General features: G+C 38.3%; 1 protein-coding gene and 1 non-coding gene across 2 annotated transcripts; both read left to right on the top strand.

Moving 5' to 3' along the window:
• The first annotated feature begins 12,070 nt into the window (after nt 1–12,070).
• On the top strand, nt 12,071–17,976 carry LOC135466501 (uncharacterized). Its single transcript, XM_064744020.1, has 4 exons — nt 12,071–12,124; nt 15,849–16,101; nt 16,698–16,787; nt 17,837–17,976. The coding sequence occupies exons 1-4, from the start codon at nt 12,098–12,100 to the stop codon at nt 17,917–17,919; spliced, it is 453 nt and encodes a 150-aa protein (XP_064600090.1). The 5' UTR covers nt 12,071–12,097; the 3' UTR covers nt 17,920–17,976.
• A 2,036-nt stretch (nt 17,977–20,012) lies between these two features.
• On the top strand, nt 20,013–20,099 carry Trnastop-uca (transfer RNA opal suppressor (anticodon UCA)). The gene has a single exon. It is a non-coding gene; the product is annotated as a tRNA-Sec (tRNA).
• The last annotated feature ends 950 nt before the right edge of the window (nt 20,100–21,049 follow it).

Below are 21,049 nucleotides of genomic sequence, written 5' to 3'. Positions count from 1 at the left end.
GTGGCTATGCAGAATTTGCTTGTGATTAGAAAAAAAGTCATAAGGAAGCCTATTCTGGGCTGAATAACACCTATGCTGGAACCAGAAGCAATGGAATAGGCTTGTGTTTAGCCGGTATTGACCTCATGGAGTGGCCGCCGAGATCACCTGCATGACCTTAGTCCCATCCAGCACGTATGGGATATTCTTGGAAGAAGTCTTCTTGCCTTCAGACCCCAAGTCTCAAGGCAGTCAAGAGACAACGTTGCCCTGCTGTCGTGAATGCGGAAGAGAGGTACTGAACAAGATCCAATACAGGTCGCTAGTAGATGTAAAATAAATAAATAAATAAATAATTTTAAAAAACCTGGAGCGTGCACCAAGCGCAAAAATAATGCGTAATTATAATCTTGTTTTACTGTATGCTCATTGCGTCCATAAACCTGGTTTATCAACGAGCAACACACTTTGTTTTAGATGAGTATATTCGGAACATGAAGTAACACATGTGAAGTTTCTTTTTGTGTTCAGTTTCTTAATATCCAAATAAAAATAAGTTTCATTTACAAAATTAAATTTTTCGCTTTCGTCTTAAAATCGGGACGAGACCTTGGTCATCTTTGTATTTAGGTATAGCTCCTAATAAAATGTATCGCAAGGGCTACATCCAATGAAAACAGATAGATTTCTTTCACCACCTTCGGATCAAACCCGGGTGGGTCAAAGATTTTAAAAGTGGTACTTGTTGCTGCTTCGCCTGCCGCTCAGCACTGATAGGTTAAAGCAAGGAAATATTTGTCAGTGTAATGTGACCAAGTATGGTGTCATGTCTGGTGTCAGCGGCAGCAGCACTTTGGCATTCATTGATTGATTCATTCAATCATTCATTAACCGCCTCCGAATTTTGGAAATTGTTTAATATAACGATTAAGTGAGGTTAAGGTCTAAGGTGATAAGATAAGTTCAGAATCCCATAATAATGGGAGATAACTCCAACGGGAAAACGGACGAGCCATTTCACTCTCTATACTGTAAGTATTTTATTATATTGTACTCATATTTAAACTTGGCGATTGCTGGTGAACTCCGAGTCCCCTTACATTGTTTAAATGTTATTTTATGTTAAATGTGATGACAACATATCATTTAAGTAATTCTAGACAAGCCATGTCTAATAAATTAAAGTTAATATCACTGCATTTTTCGTACCTTTTTCTGCATACGCCATGGTGCTTGGGGTCTTGTAAATTGACTACAGAAGCCGTGCTTCAATGGTTACGTGTGAGCAACTGCACTGCCCTAGTTTTACTCTCTATACTGTAAGTCTTTTACTGTAATGTTTGAACATCATATTAATTGGACAGGTTTGTCATCGCTGTACAGTTGTAATCTTTATATTGTACATCTTTTCTGTAAACGCGAAGTATTATGCATAAAAGAATTTACATATTTGAGTTCAAAACATCCTCGAGGGCGGAGGGAGGGGGTGTTTCTTCTACATATACTGTACATAAAAGCGTAAGAGTTTCAAGGATGTAATATATCTTTTTCACGTATCTTGTAACATTATTTCAGTGGTGTCTTGTAAGAGTCCTAAATCAATCCTACCCGATATTTCTCAGGTACCTGGTAATGTACGGGGGTCCCCCCACCCCACCTGGGCCCTTCCCGTGATATTTCCCACGCACAAACCAGCCATATGAGTGAAATATTCTTAAGTAAGGCGTCAATATAATTATAAATAATTCTATACGGAATTATTGAACAGAAGTAATAATAATTAAAGCTGTTACGTTCCTTACAGCGATACCGGTGGCAAAGCACTAAGGCCAAGTAGAATGTCAGATAAGAAAACACTATGAAAGTAATGCACTGAACTAATTTGCCATGATCGGAAAAGTTAAGCTTTGGAAAACATCTGCTTACCAACAGATGCTAACACACACAACGACGAATAGCTTTATTCAACTTCCGAAGTGCATAGACAATGGAAAATTCGACACATTCAACCTGCATGTAGAGTGTAACAGTATTTACAAAAACAGGAAACATGGAGAAAAAGCATTACAAAAATGAAATAATCAACTGGGTTTGAACCCCACACTACCAGATATCATATACAATGCGCCTAATGCTGAAAACTACAGCGTCTTGATCGAGTTAGGCCTTGGTGATCACCTCATCTGGTTAAGTATGTACATTTCAGGTTGCTCGGCACATGGTGTGCAATCATCCCACTCTAGTGTCCCATCTGGTTTGCCTTGGCTTAGTTCAGTTTTGAGCTGGGAAGGACAGAGTGCATGTAGGTGACAGGAATAGGAGACTATAAAGATATGATATTTTGATTTAAATGGCTAGAAGGAATCAGTGGTGTTGTGTGTTGTTTTCTTTAAAAAGATCCTCAGTCCGCTGCCATGGCGTACGGTTTAGTTGTTACTTTTCTGTTCTGCTCATATGGCGCATTTCCTCCTTATGGGAATGTAAGGTGAAAAGAAATTGGAAACCACGATATTTCTTTAACGGTTGAATTGGGCCTAATAAGAGTAGCATGTTTTGGGCTCATCATGACTCAAGGTACGTGTGTGGATAGACATTTTTCGTATATTTCGCCATGGCTTTGGACTTATATTCCTGATAAAACGGGGGCATGGGGAAATGTCATCGGGATTGTTGAGAATTACCCATCATGCATTGCGAACAGATCTACTTTTACTTGCAAACATTGAAAATTGTCGCTTGATAACTGTGGAGGGAAGGAAGAGTTGTTCATTTCTCGGTTTGATTGACTGGCGGCCGACATATGGGGCAGGTGACCTGCAGCACATGTATAGTAATACACAGTTACCTCCAAAGTCTATGTTAAATGAACAGGCTTACATTTCTATTTCTGAAGTAGGGTGGTGTCATTTAAATCTTTCTAGCGAGAAAATTATAGACCCTAACTCAAATCCGTTGGCATGCATCAAAAACTACATGTCTTGGACTACAAATTGGTGCAAGTCTCTTTTTTGCTTTTGTAGTTTTCGAGTTACAGCCCATTGAAATTACGTGACTGAAAAAAGTTTTTGACCGTATCTCATAAAGTTACAAAGGGAATCAAAATCCAAGATGGCCGCCATGTCACGTGACCAAAGTTAACCAAAAAGCCAAAATTTGCCTCGTTACCTTGTTCCTGAAATCACTGAATTTCAACAACGTCAAACAAAATTTTTTTACAGGTCTTGAAGCTTTCAAAAAAGCACAGAGTGCTGGGTCACCTAATGACTAATTTTCATACATGATTAATCTTGCAGTATGCAAATTGAAAAACAATACAAACAATTGCTAAAATTCTTTGTAGCCCTCGCTGGCTCACATTTTAGGCGTCGCCCCACAAGCTGTGACTGCGGGGGAATATACCAATTCCATGTTCAAGACTCAGCTGCAGGTATCCATTGATATTCTTAAATCTGAACATATAACCGTATGCTGTACAAGGCATCAGATCTGCCCGACGATTTTAAATTCCACAGTTTTACATCAACACATCATGTACGGGTCAACAATATAAGCCAAGCCGTCTTGTAACTGACGATGGTATGCGTTAAAGCTGCGTATAAAGTGCCTATCGATGACTGCTATCACAGTTGCTACCCTCTGAGCAACGCAACGAAAGACAATTCGATATCCTTTTTGGATCAGCTCAGCAAAGGTCGTGGCAGTCGGACATTATAGGAATCCGATCTAATGTTTTGTTCCTGACCTTCAGGAGTAACAGTAGACCATGTTGAACGTGATGTGCTGTAGCACTGCCCCATTAAATATCGTTCACATATGTCACTGGGACAATCGTGAAACAATTAATAAGCACTATCAACGTAACACGGCCATAACAACATCGATACTGTCCCACGCTTCAGAAACACCGTTTCTAGCGGCAGTCATCAGAGTGGCACAAAGTGACGTACACATACATGCATAAAAGCGAAATGCGTGGTCGGGAAATATTTATTTGTATTTAAATTAAATGATATGAAGTTAAATACAAAAAATCTGGAATACTCATTGGCTCGTGAGATGTACATTTCGGTAAATCGTGGCTGTAAGCTGAACCGATTGCACCCAACCATACACCTGGCGGTCATCTAAAGGAGCTCAGCTATGTCACTTTTGTCGTTCGCATTTGCGTACGGGTGTTTGCAAGTTGTCGCGGCACGTGAGTAGAATGAAATAGTTCCCATGAAAATTCTTAGTGAAACTCGTATAAAGGTGAGAGATGTGGAACCGAGCTCAGTGAGATAATGTGCTACTTCAACCATACTAGACATACGAGGTGGAGCTTTGTTTCTTTATCCTCTTTGTTCTTAGGACGTAATATTTGGGAAAGTTCGTTATTAACTTAGGCCGGTTGTTTACACCCAGGCATTCCGGTTCCCCCCCCCCCCCCCCCCAAACAAACGACCGCCATCGTAGGAGTGAAAACTACTTCAGCAATGCGTTAAACAACAGTTAGACAACTAAATTTAAAGACTTTGGGATTAAAATGCAGAATTAGTACCTGATTCAGACTCCAAAGTAACGCTAAATAACAAACTAAAAGAGAACCATACTGCTATACCATTCGGTACACCTTTTTGCTACAGAAAGACATGTTTTCTGGAATATGGAGTACACCGTGTTCTCTGAAGCACGGGAGACATGGAACGCTGCGGCACAGTACTGTCACGAAATGGGTTCGGAAATGCTGAAAATGGACACACTGGAAACCATGTATGCTCTGTCCGTATTAGCCCAAAATTCGGGTTTACAGTCAAAGAAGTAAGTACTTGTATTTATTATCGCCAGAGCAAGGAAAGTTTGCGCAATGCAACTTGATTGTGTGGAATTGTTCGAGAATTGAGGTGTATATCCTGCATGATGCCGAAGTATGTGATGAAAGATCCGTGAATTCGACACAACATTGCAATATCATATGCAGGTAGCAGTAGTTAAATGGCCTGTGACGACAGCTTAAACCTAACAAAAGAGTGTGACATTCAGTAATACATTTTGTAAGATGTTAGCAAACATCAAAATAATTCTTCCGCCACAGTCTGTTGTAGCACCTACAAAATGTCCCTATGTGTAAATAGTTCAACAAACTCCGCAAGAGCCTCGATCATGTTTTGTGAGAAGAGAGCATAATATGAGCCTTGTAGACGATTTTCATGGATTCCCTTGCGCGAGTATGGACAAGCGCACACTGCCTTTGTCATTCATTCCAGAAGTTCTCTAAGTAGCGCATCTTTCTTAAAAAAAAAAAACCTTAATGGGTTGAATTGTCATTGAGCGCTTGTTTCGCCAGTGAAGCGAATAGAGCGTTTTCGTTAAGCCAGTCTTACATAAATGTCGCTCATACTAATTTATTACCAAGTCCCTGTGTCCTCCAGATCAGAACGTCCGGGGTTAGGTCAACTTTGGTTATGTACAAAGCCCGCGTACTGTTTTTGTGTTCATCAAATATCACTAACACCATGCTGCGTGAGTTCTCTACGCCTTGTAATGTAATTGCTACGACAGAAAGGGACGAGAGCATCACTCGTATTGCACTTGGTAAGAGCCAAGCCCCGAAAAGATAGGTTTGATCGACACGTTCAGTTAAATATGGGTTGGACGTTAAGAACTGTCTCTTGTTTTAGTTACCTTGACAAAGGTGACCCGAACAGAGTCAGTGCAGTTATATTGGTCTTGACAAATATAAATCAAACAGGGTAAATCGTTGGGAACATTTCGCACGTAATCAACTCTGTTCCATGCTGCATGTACAACAGCGTGTCATTCTCTGCTGTTATGCTGCAGTGCTTGGGAACAACTGTTTTCTTTCTGAGCACAACAGATAATTTACACGCATTGTGATGCGTTAACAAAAACATCTCTTGGGCCGATTTTGTTTCAGTTTTATTATGTCCCTCACTAAAGTAAATGATTTGAAAAAGGATATGTTCACAATTTGATTATTCTCTCACAATAATTCAGAACTCTGCCATAAGAAATAATAACAGTAGTACAGTACCGGTACGAGATTCCCAAATAACAGTTTTTGATCTTTTGCTATATACAGTTTGCAAATTTGGACGGGTTTACACTATAGAGGTACGGCAACCGGGAAAAAAAAGATATTTGTCTGGCACGACTGTTCACCGACAAGCAGCTTGACTTTGAAGAAAGAGAAAGAAGAGTGTGGTTCTGTTTGGATCAATGATTTCGCTCTTGGCTCGGTTACATGGCATGTAGAAAAGTGCAAGAAACAATCAGCCTTTGCTTGCCAAAGGTTTACCAGTGAGTGTAACCCATTTTCATGTACGACCCCCTATGTTTGCCTGAAGATTTGTTGTTTATATGAACCGCTTTGGTAGTTCTGTTCGGTTTCCATGAAAAATCCTCTTATAGGAAAAATGTCCTAAAATAACATGTGACTCGAGTGTGCCAAAGGTCACTGGTTTACCGCTGCACACCCCGGCTTTCCTCCATCCGTAGAACTAACAGCCATCGTGTGAGCGAAAAATTCTGAGCAAAAAAGGAAATCAAACCCAAATGAGTTACTGTTTTACTGATTTTATTCTATTTAGATGTATCATTTGTATCATTTTATTTAGATACTTGTCAACAGTTTACGAACTTCGCCGGTTTTACAAATATGACCGAGACACCTGTGGTGGTGAGTAAAACGATGGCTGGCAAATTGACTATGTCAGATTGTGAGACAGAATGCCTTGGTGACGACGAGGATAACCTTAACTGCATGGGTTTTTCTTTGGACAATGACACTTGCACATTACACTTCGCCCCATCACCCGCCCACGTCTGGTCATCTATTCAGTCACGACCACTTTACGTCAAGTTTTGTTTTTCGCGTAAGTTACTAAGTCTTCACGGAGCTCTGGGCCACGGACTGATAGTTTGTCCGCTTAATTTCTGCTCTTCTCAAGTAATTATTTTGTATTTTGACAATTTCAGTGGTAAACATTCTCCGACACTTGCATTTTATTTCAACCATGATAAATTTAACAGGCTACTATATTAGTGCAATACACACGTGATTATAATCCATCGAGATTTGAACCAATACTAAAGTTCACGACGGTCTTATTCTCATTTGGTTTTTGAAATTGCATAATAATGCTACTTAAAGGAAAAGACTTCTAAAATCGAAGTAGGCATCACTAAATAGGCCACTTAAAGCTATGCATAAACATACTTTCATTTATTTTTTTAGACTTTTGTGAAAAGAGTTAAGTTCGCTCAAACACTGGAATTCTAAGGTGGGCTTCATGGACTGTACTATCAGATGTTAGGAACTCTGACATCACAGGAAGTTTATCCAGTTCAGAAATTCCTTCCTCCTGGTGCACATCAAGTAAAAATGTGATGTGACTTCAGACTTCCTAGATACCGTCAGTATAGCTCATAAAGCCCACCATTCTATTCAGATATTTCAATGTCTTTCAACACTCTGAAAAACATCTGAAAAATTAAATGAAAGTATTCTTACGCATAGTTTTCAGTTATCTGCATGATGAACCTTCACATTTTAGCTTTCCTTTACTTTAACAAGAAACCATATACAACCATGCACCTTTTCTCAGCTGTGAAATTTTTGCTTTGATGTAGTGGTTGTAAACAGCACATTCATGAAGACGGAGCTGTACATCAACGACAAATCTCCTGTCATCGGGTGTACCCAGGCTATTCACACAATGCTGGCACCTACAACCACGATTCATGGAATCAACTCGACGCTGGTTACCACAGGGATTATCGCAGCTTCTTCACTGGTACTGACAATGGAGGACGTTGCTACCTTAGACGTCTCTACCATTATGGCTTCCACGGGACCATTGCTTAAAAGTATGCATCCACTGACGGACGTTACGTGGACAAGCGATCTTCAACCAACGCCTATAAGTTCCAATTTTGGGGACCGTAGTAAAGAGACAATCACGGAGACGGTGGCTATTAATTCTATAAAAGAAACTGACAAACGTAGCGTGCAAGGTAATATACCAGCTACACGCACGCTGTCCGAATCATCCATTCTCTCAAGCTTTTGCCCTGATTGCTCTATGCCCTCCACAAGTACAAGTACTCCACGTTTCGTTGTGTTCTCCACCGACGGCGCAACAGTTGCCCAATCGTCATCCAGAGGTTATTTGACTGGATCGGCTCATGAACGTGTTACATCTGAAGGTCAGTAAAATTCTATCTCGGGAATAGTTCATTTACTAGATAAATAATCGTTTTGCAATGAAAATATTTCTGTGCTGCATTGTTGCTAAAAGCATCCATGAAACTGAGTGCTAAATTTCGTAAAAAATGCCCACAATCAAAGCTAACGTCAAGGATGTATACAGCATTGTTGTAAAATTACTGAAATCGAAATAAAACATGTACATGTAGTAATATTTACATTAATATATAATGAAGTATGAATAATGGAAACTGAAAACAACTATATTTAAATTTTTATTCATTTGACAGGTATGAAATTTTCTTTTTAAATATGAAATATACATATATGTATACATATACTAGGGTTCGAACCACTTGTTGATGAGCCAAGTTAAAGGGCATTTAACACAACTGTAAACAAAAATTACACTATTAACTTGTGGAGAATGTAATAAGCTTCTTTTTTTTATTTGATGAAGTTGAAGGTTCCATTACCATCAGCACACATTGGACATCTTCGGTTGGTTTTGAGGGTCAGACAGAATGCCCATGTCAATGTGATAATCACAGACAACCTTCAAACATGACGTCAGCAGAGAAGAAAATCTTTATCACGAAGATTGTCGAAAAGCTGGCTGTGGAAAAAGCAAATCTCTCATCCAACCAGCGTAAATATATCAGTGCCGATGACCCACGAGTAAGTTCACAAGGTATTGGTTACATCGGCATCATTTTCATGATAGTGGTCTTTGGGGGAATAGTGGTGTTAGATTTTCCCATTCTTATCTCCGAGATTAAAAAACGACTCTGTGGTTTCTCTGCACCTAACAGCCATCACGCGTGATCCGCTTGTAAATATTTTGACTTTAAGAAAATTACAATTTCAGTTCATTTAATGTGACATATCTAACATCCAGAAGCCGTACCACTGGAATTAAGAAACTACGTCTTCAGTTTTCTGTGTTTTATTTTGATAATTAAGTTTGCCTATGATTTTATTATATGGCATACATATATTTTCATAGCCTGTTTCTAAAGGACATATTTCACCGATATGTTGGGCAATAAAGGTGCTTTAGACTTCAAAGGGGCATAATACATGGAATTGTTTTGAGGATGAGCGTTATTCAAGCCAACACAAAGGCCAGCAGCAAATTTGTTGTCGGAAAGAGTTGCAAAGACAAGCTATTTTCTAGTCTTACAGTCAGTTCACAAGTTCACAAGGAATACGCTCACAAACGACGACTTGCTGCACCACAGAGGCAAAAGATTCCTCTTCGACAGCTCACGAAGACAATTTGCTCAGGTTAGAGTTAAACTGGGAGCCATTGCTTGGGTATTGTAGGGTTCTAAGATGATATAATGTAAAGATTGTAGTGGTACGGTATTGTCTTTATGTCTAAATAACAAACAAATAGGTTAATGAATACGCGTCACGAACTCTAGAAGCCTGTTAAGGCCATCGTCGTAATTATTTCCTTTGGGCAGCGATGGCACGATACTGCGAAGTTATGGAACGATGGAACGAAAAGATGACAGGTTATTACAAAGTGATGACCCGATGCAGCCAAGGTAGCATCATTCCATTGCTTTACAGCATCGCTCCATCGCTTGCTTCCATGGAACTAAACTATGACACCATACTGTGAAGCGATGGAACAATGCTTCCTCCCATGGGTTCGTATCACCGTTCCATCCTTCTTTTGCTATGGTGTCATCGCTTCGTTCCATTGTGACGAGGCTTCGTGCTATTGTGTCATCGTTTCTTACTACTGTGCCATTATATTGCGATGGGGCCATAGTGCGATGGTACCATGGTTGCCTTACGCGGCTTTCATACGAATCAGTTCTCATATCCACTCACAGGACATTTCTTCATGACGGATGGCTAACAATAAATATTTTACTACAGACCAACCTCCTCAGTAGGCCTATTCCAACGCGAAAATATAGTTGTGTGGAATGATCACTCAGAATTTGTGGCGGTTTAATGCCCAAAACAAAGTACAAGAATAACAATCAACCTTTGCTAAAAATTCACTTTCAATTTTCGATAATTCTGCACAAAAGTGTGTTCCAGTGTTGCAGTACATGAGTCCCTAATTAGACATCCTAAATTAGACACGCTTGAACGTTGGAGTCTGTGAGACGCACGTAGGCTTGTCTAGGCTTAGCCTCACTACATGTGTCCTCGCATGGAACCATTTATTTAGCAGTCATCAATAAAATTGTTTCGGTGTTGGTTAGAATCATGTTGTACCTAGTTTAGATAGAGAATGCATGTGTATAAAGTATTATTAGAAACAGCCGTTGAGCCGGATTGTTTGTGTTTTCTTACATCATTCCCTATCATTGTACATAGTTTAGATAAAGAGAATCACTGTGTATAAAGTATTATTAGAAGTAAATTTTGCGACGGATTGTTTGTGTTTTCTGACATCATTTCCTGTCACATCACGATGACACCAGTGACTTCAGCTTTGTTCAAGACTTCTGCGCAGAATTTGATAGTGATGGCAGTGATGTAAGGCGAATGTAGAGGGAAACTCATGCGCTGTAAGAGGTATGTGCATGCTGCATCTTTGTCAGGCCCTATTGCAGCAGTGGTTAAGAATTAATAAAGAATTTTAAGCATTAAAACCATCTACCTGATTTCTTTATTTTCTTCCACGCGTTTGATTTTATCAATAGTTTGTATAAAAACAATGCTTACTCAAGATCTGACTTCTAAAAAGCCAGTGTTGTCCTATATGTGCGAATCAACAGCTTTTTCTTTTTCATTTAAACCCATTTCAGAGTGTATACAACGTATCACACGGGGGGGCGGGGGAGTTTTCCAGAATAACTTGCCAAAGGTGGGTGGTTTACTTTGAGCAATTTGGTTACTTCGAACTAGATCTCGAATAAGAGAAAATAATCCACAGACAGCCCACAAATCTGTAGATTCTGTCGCCTGGGAATAAGGGAATGATGCATGAATACAAATTGTAGATGCATAACAGGTTCCGGTTGTGAACGAAAAGGTAGGCCTATATGCAATAAAGACGGACATATCTAATACAAATGATTACAGAATAGAAAGTAAAACCAGAGGAGACACGGCGAGAATTGTTGGCGAATGCATACGGTCTCAAGTCAGTTAACCTCAGTTAGGGTTTAATTCTGACTGTCCATGTAAATACTTAAATAGTGACAGCTTACAAACTCCCTTGTACCATGGCTTAAGCAAACTTCGGTAAAAGCGCAGTGACAGTAGTTGTAATTAAGTTAAAACGTAACTAATCTAGAACCTTTCAGTGCCGGGTTATCAAAAATTTAGTAAACATTCACATGAAAGATACGCGTATTGTTTGATGCTAGATAGATTTGTGTATGCCTAGGATTACAATACCCTATGGTTGCGAGCTTTCAACACCGATTATGTTAATGCAACGTTGGTACTGTTCTGGAACGCTTTGGATCTCTGAGTCTGAACCAGATTATTTTCACACTTATTAATTCAAATCCGTCTCAGCCTTGTATAATTCAGTTGTATTTGAATACCGTCGTGATCGAGAATGGTTAATCATTTAAAAAATACCTGCCCAGTCATCCTTCATGATAGACCCGGCAAGGTACCCGGATGTAGGTTATACATCGGTCAGGTAATACCAGCGTAGTTCTGAACGCATACCGTTTACTTCGGAGTTACATGCAAGACTATTACCGGGATTTTTAGTCAGTTCTGTAGAAGTGTATCTAGACCAACAAAAACTTACATGTAGTGAAATCTATTGAACTGGCATGCTGATTTATCACCCACGCTGTGAGTTGCGCAGTAAGAGCCCTAGATGAAACAGGGACCGTCTTTGCAGTAGCAACAACAACAACATCCAAATATTTTGAACAGAAAAGATGGAAAGATTTTCGAACGATCGATAGATTTTCTGATATGGAAACAGAAAAATGGAAATCTGTTGTGAGTGTAGGAAAAGTTTGTAAATTTGTCCGCATTCGCCAATGGAAGAACAGTGATTAAAACTGTTAAAGCAGTATTGTAATGAAGAAACTTTCAAAGATTGTCATTTAGTAGTGTTTTGTGTTACTCAAGCTTAATAATGTCACCATCCAATCAAAAAGACAACAAAAAACAGAGACAAAATTGAGATTATCCATTTGTGGAAAATAGGTGGATTTATAAGTAAAAAAGTTTTCGACATCTGTACAACTCTGTTTTGTTTCCACCCACAAATGACCTCTGTGAAACCCCGAGATATTAATTATGCACCTAGATTACTTGCATATGCTAGCCAGAATATTTACAAGGTCAATGTGTCATTGTTCACTTGGATCACTTCATAATTTGGCCTTTTACACGTGTAAATAGTTACTGTATAGGTGCACTCGCCCTTTTCCATGTTGTTGTTGTTGATGATAGACAGATGCCTCACGTGATCTTTAGGTTACAAAGAAATTTCGGGATGTTTTGAACAGATTTTCATAAATGTATTCAGTCATCGTTTGCTCTGTCATGGAAATGTGTTAGTTGATGCATTATTTATGAGTACATACACAAGCAATGCTAGTTTGATTGAGTTGGTTTGTCAGAGTGGCTTTAACCTACAACATATAGACATGCTTTCATCACACTACATGTCGCATGTCAGATACATAGCTTCAATATACGGACACATATCCCAGACGGAAGATCGCATCTTATATGCATCACGTAACGATACTTTTTCATTAAATACATACCTTGACACTGATTTATAATCAAAAAATGACCCATTCACCCTGTCTAAATAGCAGAACACTTAGTATATTTAAGAAAGTACTAGTAAGAAAGTTTCTTGGCTGTATATGGTCTTATTCTCTGGGGAAAATTTTACAAAACATAGAACGTTTTTAGTACTGAGCTTAGTTTAAGCGCTCTCTGGCTGCAGTGATACCTAACAATATTCAGGATTTAGTCAGCTGTATTATAATAAAGGGAAAATGTAGCAGAGGCAGGCTTATAAATATTTGGATTTGACAGGCATTAGGGAGAAACTGATGATTTTTAAAATTTCATATATGCAGGGTTTCTAACATGGTTTAGAATTAGTTCGTTGTGATAAAATTGTTTCTTGCTGCTATCATACAAAACGAATCAGGTAAGGATTAGTTGTGCAGGATGGAAATTTGAAAACATTATGTCTCTTATTATTTTGGAGAGAACGTTGAGGGTATAAATGTATAGACTATATGTTCAGTACATATATTTTGTACAGCATTTCGTTTTTAGACTTCTAAAAAATTAATAACTTGGTAAACTTTGGTTAGGAAGCAATATTATGTTCGCAATTTTTTTCTTATCTTCTTTTTTATGCGGGTTTGGGGCTTTGGGGCTATTATGTAAATGTGTCTGTTTTGTGTACAGTTCAGATAACACATACTGCTTGGTGTGCTACAGTCATCAGTATGTGTAGGTTGCTAGTTTAGGTATTAAAAGAAAATTTCGATTTGAAGCCATTTGTATGGCATATTGCAATACACATTGTTAAACATATTGTTTATTTGTTGTTAAGAGTGAGCGAGTGAATGAGTGTTTGGGGTTTAACGTCTTACTTTGCTGTTAGGATTTATTTATTTATTTATTTATTTATTTATTTATTTGATTGGTGGTTTACGCCGTACTCAAGAATATTTCACTTATACGACGGCTGACTAATATTTAAAATGAATTTAAACTATTTCCTCGTCAGTATTCCATCCATACCTTGGCGAATAAAAATGTTAAACTCAATACCATAAATATTGTTCACCACAAATGGTCGTGAAACCATAAATGGCACCTCAAAACACTGTATGCTGTGTCTTGTACATGAACAATATAATATGAGTTTTAATTTTACAACAAAATTAATAAACAGTGGTGGTAACGCCTAACATTAAGAATATTTTCTTGTAAATATTTTCTCTGGTAGCGTATCAGCGTTGTTCACATGTAGGCTTATACTTCCATTTACAGCGAAAGCTTGAGCTGTACTATTTCCAACGTTAAACTCCTGCTAACGCGATGTAAACTCGCACTAATTTTACAAACTACATACTAGTAGTACATATTATATATGTAGTATACTTATAGATGTAGGCTCACATGTCCATGGATAACTCAGCTTAAACAGTGCATGGTTAATTTGCGCATACATGAGTTTAATTTGTACAGATACATTCTATTACGGAGATGTAGGAAACGCACTATTTATGACACTGTTAAAACACTCAGTTTTCCACGGATTTTCATGCATTATAGTACTGTAAACGCTGTGATATAGTGTGTGTGGATTAATCCAGAATACTCAAAGTAGACATCTGGTACATTCTGGCATATATAGAACATTGTATACCGTAATGTATCTTACAATTATAAATCGGCTTACTCTTTAAAAGAGAGCATATAACAACATTGCACACTGTCAAAAAAAAAAAAGAATATCCCAACTAAAATTCGCTTTGATTCAAGTCAGATCCTGTTCCGTATACAAAGCTGTAGGATAAACGTATGTTATTCTTCCTGTAATAGGAATATCCTAGATCAGATATTATTTTATCATTACACACCATTACCCTACCTTGTAATTAAATCTTCGTCATAAACTAATTTAAGGTCTGTACTCACAAATCTGACATAGGTAAAGAAGAAAGTCACTTTTATACGAAATCACAATATATACACATGGCGTAAGTCTATACATGTACACATGACGCTGAATTTGCCTAAGAGAGAGCTGGCTTACCATGTCAACTCTCCACGTCTGCACATCTCACATCTCACATATCAGACTATTGAACATACACCACGAGCTGTATTGTGATGAGGAAGAATGAGAGAAGAAAAATATAGATTTTTGAGAGTGAAGGGGAATCACCCGGCAGTTTTAGTTTAATCAATATAGAGTCCTGACAGCGATTTGTTGTGTGGTCGTTCCTCGTATAGGGAAAGCTTTGTATGGTCTTATGTGACGGGATTGCCAAACCGACGATTAGATCCTGTTGAAACTGATTCGTAAACACTAAGTACACAAGTCTACTGTCCAGGAATGGAATTTATAGTTAACAATCAAAGTATTATTTGTGGCATGCAAATATACAAACTTGTTGAGTGAATAAAGACGACAAAAATATATGAACAAATAACAGGATTCTACCTGATCTCATTGGTTAAGAAGGATTTGGGGTGTTTGTTGCACAATTTCTTGAACTGAATTACAAAAAAAAACCCTTAAAGTCATACAGTTGATTTCGTAGCTCAAAACACAAAATATTATGCGAACAAAAGACATCTACAAGTCACTAGGTACTTAGTCCTAACCACCGTAAACGTTCACCTTTGTTGGTAATTCACACCAGGAATTTATCCACGTCAATTATTAGAGATACTAAAAATGTCACAAGCGGAATCTATAGAAACATATTTCTAAAATCATAGCAGAGAATAATATTAATATCATATAAACCTTGATATTGTGTGATATGACATACACATATATTACATTTTGTAAATAAACATCTGTGGTTCAATACAAAGCTTTGTCTTCGTAGAATTCCGAAAATTTTAGCATTTTCATGTATACTACATGTATATCCTTTTAAATTTGTTTTCAGATACATCAAAGCGCAAATGAATATTTCATGTTTCCTTTATTTCTAACCCAAAGACTGTGAAAAAAATGATGGCTGCATGGGCATACCTTCACCCATCCCGATGGACAACTAACGAGGTTTCTGATTGGATGGCGTTTGTGGCAAAGCGGCATGGGATCGATGACGAAACTTCCGCCCGCCATGTTACCGTGTTTGAAGATGTCAGGGGAGACAAGTTATGTAACATGTCTCGAGAGGATTTTCAGTCTTTAGAACCTTGTTTCGGAGGCTTATATTTTGATGTGTTCAGAAAAATCTTCCATGAGTGTAAGAATACAGATTTAACATCAATGAAAAATGAAGGACTGTTATATATACGTAATATGTATACTAAAATGTATGATTATCGAGACAAATATTTTAATGTAAAACGAAAATTGTTCTATCAAAGCATTTTTTTCATTTATTAGTAGTTAGGTAAGTGCTTTGTTCAAATAATAAAACAATAAGGTTCAGCTCTGAGTGATGCATTTTTTTCCATTGCACAAAACAATTTTTTACTTAATGCAACATTTAAACTTTCACAATCGTGTTAAGTTTACTTTCAGGTGTGTTTCATTTCTTACTGGTTTACTTTTTAACATTATACTTAAGTTTTCAATCTCAACTACTTAAATCTAAAAATTAACTTATTTTTAATCGCGTCGAAAGTTTTGACTTTCAAAAATAGTTGTGTACAGTCTGCCTGATGGCAAAACTTTGTGGTAGGTGTACTGGATTCGATTTGATTGCACGGTCTCTTATGACAACCTGGGTAACAAGTTAATACCATTTGTCACTTTAGATTGTGACCTTGGGACATATGTGTAATTTGAATAAATCTTGTTGATGACTATCTCTGGCTTCTCTTACAAACAAAACAGGCATTCCACCCTCAGATGTGATGACTAGTGCTGCTCAACATGACTGTAAACCAGAGTCCAGGACAATACAAGGATGTCAAACGTGGCAGGGTAAGTTTGATGGACACAGAAGCGAAAACTATTTCAGCGGTTTGTCATTCAAACTCACACGGTTAAAATAAGTCTACGTCACTGGATGGTTTTGGTAAATGGCGTAAACCTACAACAGGCACTTGTAGGCCCTGTTTGAACAGTAATTTTAGTAGCCCTAGTCAATGAGCAGTGGTTGCTAAAAACGTAGATACAATGATAAGTTCGTGTGTGATTTGTGCAGTTTGGCTGTTATTAAACTAGCTGGAAAAACCGTTGAGGGATTCGGTCATTTAACACAGTGTAAACTGTGTGTACTAATAATGCATAAATATGACGTATGGCGACGAAAACTGGTCACATTATGGTGGAAGAGGTCAGACTGGAGAGGAACGACTTAAACTCCCAGCAACCACATTGGAGAGAGGCCAGTGACACTAGGCCGCGAAGCCCCCCTCGCTTTAAGTTAAAAATACTGCCTTTATATATTTTCTTTAAAGTTTATTGTATAATAGGGCGGATAAGTGAAATATGTTAGACATATATGTTGCAGAGATTGCTTGAGTTTATGTTGCCCAACGATGGAATGATAGTACGATGATGGCCTTACCTGGCTTCTATAATTCATGATGCGTATTCATTAACCTCTTTCTTTGTTAATCAGATATATGTATTTATTTGATTGATGTTTTACGCCGTATAGTCAAGAATATTTCACTTATACGACGGCGGCTAGCATTATGGTGGGCGGAAACCGGGCAGAGCCTGGTGGAAACCCACGGCCATCTGCAAGTTGATGTCAGATCTTCAAACGTATGGTCGGATAGGAAGACAGTTAGATTTAACCTAATGGTGAATGGCTTCTGTGCTATTCGCCGCGCTGACACTCTAACCATCTCGCCCCACTCTGGTTGCAATATGTGAGTACATACGTCTGTATGTGAATTTTAATCTGGTTGCAATATATGAATATAGACATCTGTGTGTGAATATCGATCTGGTGCAATATGTGAATTTAGACACCCATGTGCAATATTAATCTCGTTCTTGTATATTCTCTATGACTTCAGAACCAGCAAACATTCAACCCAGACACTGTTATTCCGAAAATGACAGCCAGCCAAAATCAGAATCAACCGAAAACTTGCCATAGAGTATTTATGATAAATTAGAATATTTCATTTAAATAAAGATCCTGAAGATATTGGAGAGAATCATTGTGCCAGCAACTTTAACTTAAACTGTTGTTTTAGATTATTATCTAGAGAGTACTTTTATTCTTTGTACATACGTGAAGAGTTGATTTAAGAATATATGTATTTATTGTCTTACACATGCGGATATACATGTAGGTAACATTTTATGGCAATGTATACATTATTAAATGTTCTTAAATACGGCGTAAAACACCACTCAAATCAATAAAAATTATTATTATTCTATCGAAAATATTATTGGCTATTGTTCTGATTCATGTTCCAAAGTGCATTCAAAAAAGCAGTATTACTGTATCAGTTGATATGAATTTAAAATCAGTACTTTGTTGAAACTTTCAAGACAGTAGGATGAGTGTATGTACAGAAGGCTCATAATATGTCATTCATTTCATAGGTGTTTGATGTCATATAGTGAAGAATGCTTCACTTTTACGACATTGATAATAGATTTTGTGGGGAAGAATCAGAGCGGTGCAACAACAATATAATGAAAGAATCAGAGTTCATGCATTGTCTGGTGATGAGGTAGGGGCATGTGTTCTGTAGCTACCAAAAACTCTTATCAATACTTACGTCTATCATGTGATGTATACGTAGTTGGTAGGTAGAAAAGGTGAGAAAGGTAGAGTGCGATGCATGAGTTGTAACGAGTATGAGTGTATGCATGTTTTGACGTCACGCTAATGACATTCTACAGTAGACTCCTGTCGAAATATCTAGTGGAAACAACCATGTGATCTGGCTTCGTGTTTTGTGTCAGGCAGACAGACAGACATGCTGTGACATACATATACATTATATACGTAAAATATCACGCTGACCTACAAAATAGTCCAGTACACATCGATTTGCCTTTGTACGTGAACCACTAGTGACCTATATAGGCGTAAGACCATGCCCAACATATGAAGCATCACTGGCGACACACGCACGGGTTGCACGGATCTCTGCCATACGGTTAATATTTTCGGTCAGGTGCGGGCCTGTGGGGCTTGGTGTATTAGTGCCGTGACAGTTTACGAGGCATCGCACGGTGCGTGAGATAAAAAGGTGTATAATTCTGTGTTGTAGATATAATCTGTATAATAAAGACACGTCAAAAGTGCCATGACTCACGGCTTAACTCATATACACCACAGAAACGGCTGACTCGTTGGCGAATGGGAGTTATGCAAATTCATCTAGCCACAGTTCCGACACGGATAAATCGCCATTTGTGTCATTAGTGGTCTGAGGATGTAACGCATTTACTCTGCCGTTCTAGTAAGTAGCTATCTTTTGTCCTTCAGTACTCTAAATACGTACCAGTGCGTGTCGCACGTATTAAGTCCGTCCGAGTACGCAGCGCCTTTCACGTTTCAAGACTCAGAAACCGTGTTGATGTTCGTATTCCAAGCGATGGAAACAAATACAATTGTCCCCTCCATAATCATCTTGAGCGATGTATCAAAATATCATTTCGCCAGTATTCTGTTGCTGTGAGTTCAAGTCCAACTCATTCTGGCTTCCTCTTCGGCCGTACGTGGGAAGGTCTGCCGGTAACATGCGGATGGTCGTGGGTACCACCAGGCTCTGTCCAGATTCCTCCCACCGTAATGCTGGCTGCCGTCATATAAGTAAAATATTCTGGAGTACGGCATAAAACACCAATCAAATAAATATATAAAATAATACCACTGTAATATTGCTCACGTGGTATTGAATCTCAGTCAGTCATTCACTCAAAACAACAGCTTCCCACAGTATGAATGTAATATGATCAATGTGGCGTCAAGATATATTAATTCGCGCAAAACATCGTTTACACTTAATTGAATCTTTATCAAGTACAGCATGAATATCTTTTTCCAATGGTAAAGTTAAAATACTTTTATTCTTTACCCATGTAATAATATTTCTTAATTATTACTAAACATTAATTTTATATCTGTTAACCTTTCTTAACCTGTAAGGAAAATTATAAACCCTCACTTCAGACACGGACGAACCGTCAACAGTATAAATCCTAGCTAATGATCGTGCTGAAATCGCCCGGATGATCCTCAGTGGTCTGGGGTGCAGGCTTCAAACCTGTAGCCGATTGACATCGGAGTGGTTCAATTCCACCTTTCGGGCGATTTTTGTCACTTTTATTTTACCTTAGTTCTACATTCTCATAACCGAGGCTAACATTGCTTTTATTTAGTTCTTCTTGTAGTTTCCTGGCTTTAATCTCTCATTGCTTACCGCCAAACGAGGCAGCAGTAAGCACTAGTCTTTGGTATAACTCGAACACGATTTTACGAGTAGAGTGTGTGAAATCACTACAAACATTATAGCCGGTATGAATTTCTTTGGGCAGGCCAGGATAAACATAACGGGCTGCGTTATACTGAACACTTGTAATATTATTTTTAATAACTGCATACACATTTGATTCCACTTTTCGGGCGATTTCCACTTCCGTTTTACCTTGCAAACTTTAAATACATACACTCACTTTATTCATGCGACAGCAACTCGTACTGTATTTACATTTATTCATAAGTATACATAACCCTGTATAAAAATATGGGGCACAAATCACTGGCATTTTCTGTAGGTACTTAATGTTGTTGAACTTCCAAAGTTGAATCTGACAGATCTTTAGCTGTTAACCTTTATGGTTACAAATGTAAGAGAGCCAGTAAAGCCAATAAAGAGAGTCATTACGCTGCGGCAGCGCGCTAAGCAAGTGAGCCACGCAGGCCCGCCTGTGTGCTATAAACTGCTTCTTTATGGACGAATTTACAGAGAACGTGACTACATAATTTTTATGAATCTTTTTCAGCAGGAAAAGTGCACATAGTCTGCACACACACACACACACACACACATACACACACACACACACACACACACATATATATATAAGAAGCACATACATATGACAGCCTTTAACAGTCTGTATACAAATCTATAATCCCTCAGTTCAGACACGGATGAATCGTCAACGGTATAAAGCCTTCCTGTGGATCTTTTTTTTCATCGCCCGGATGATCCTCAGTGGTCTCGGGTGCAGGGGTTCAAACTTGTAGCCGACTGACG

This window comes from Liolophura sinensis, chromosome 6 (genome assembly GCF_032854445.1).
Source record: "Liolophura sinensis isolate JHLJ2023 chromosome 6, CUHK_Ljap_v2, whole genome shotgun sequence".
In the NCBI taxonomy this organism is placed as follows: Eukaryota; Metazoa; Mollusca; class Polyplacophora; order Chitonida; family Chitonidae; genus Liolophura; species Liolophura sinensis.
This window is presented reverse-complemented; position numbering and strand designations above follow the sequence as displayed.

Excerpts from the sequence above, each read along its gene's own strand:
- LOC135466501 (XM_064744020.1), top strand. The coding sequence starts at position 12,098 with ATGGAAACAGAAAAATGGAAATCTGTT. Across the intron at positions 12,125-15,848 it reads CAGAAAAATGGAAATCTGTT|ACTGTGAAAAAAATGATGGC; the intron begins GTGAGTGTAGGA and ends TCTAACCCAAAG. Across the intron at positions 16,102-16,697 it reads CAGAAAAATCTTCCATGAGT|GCATTCCACCCTCAGATGTG; the intron begins GTAAGAATACAG and ends CAAACAAAACAG.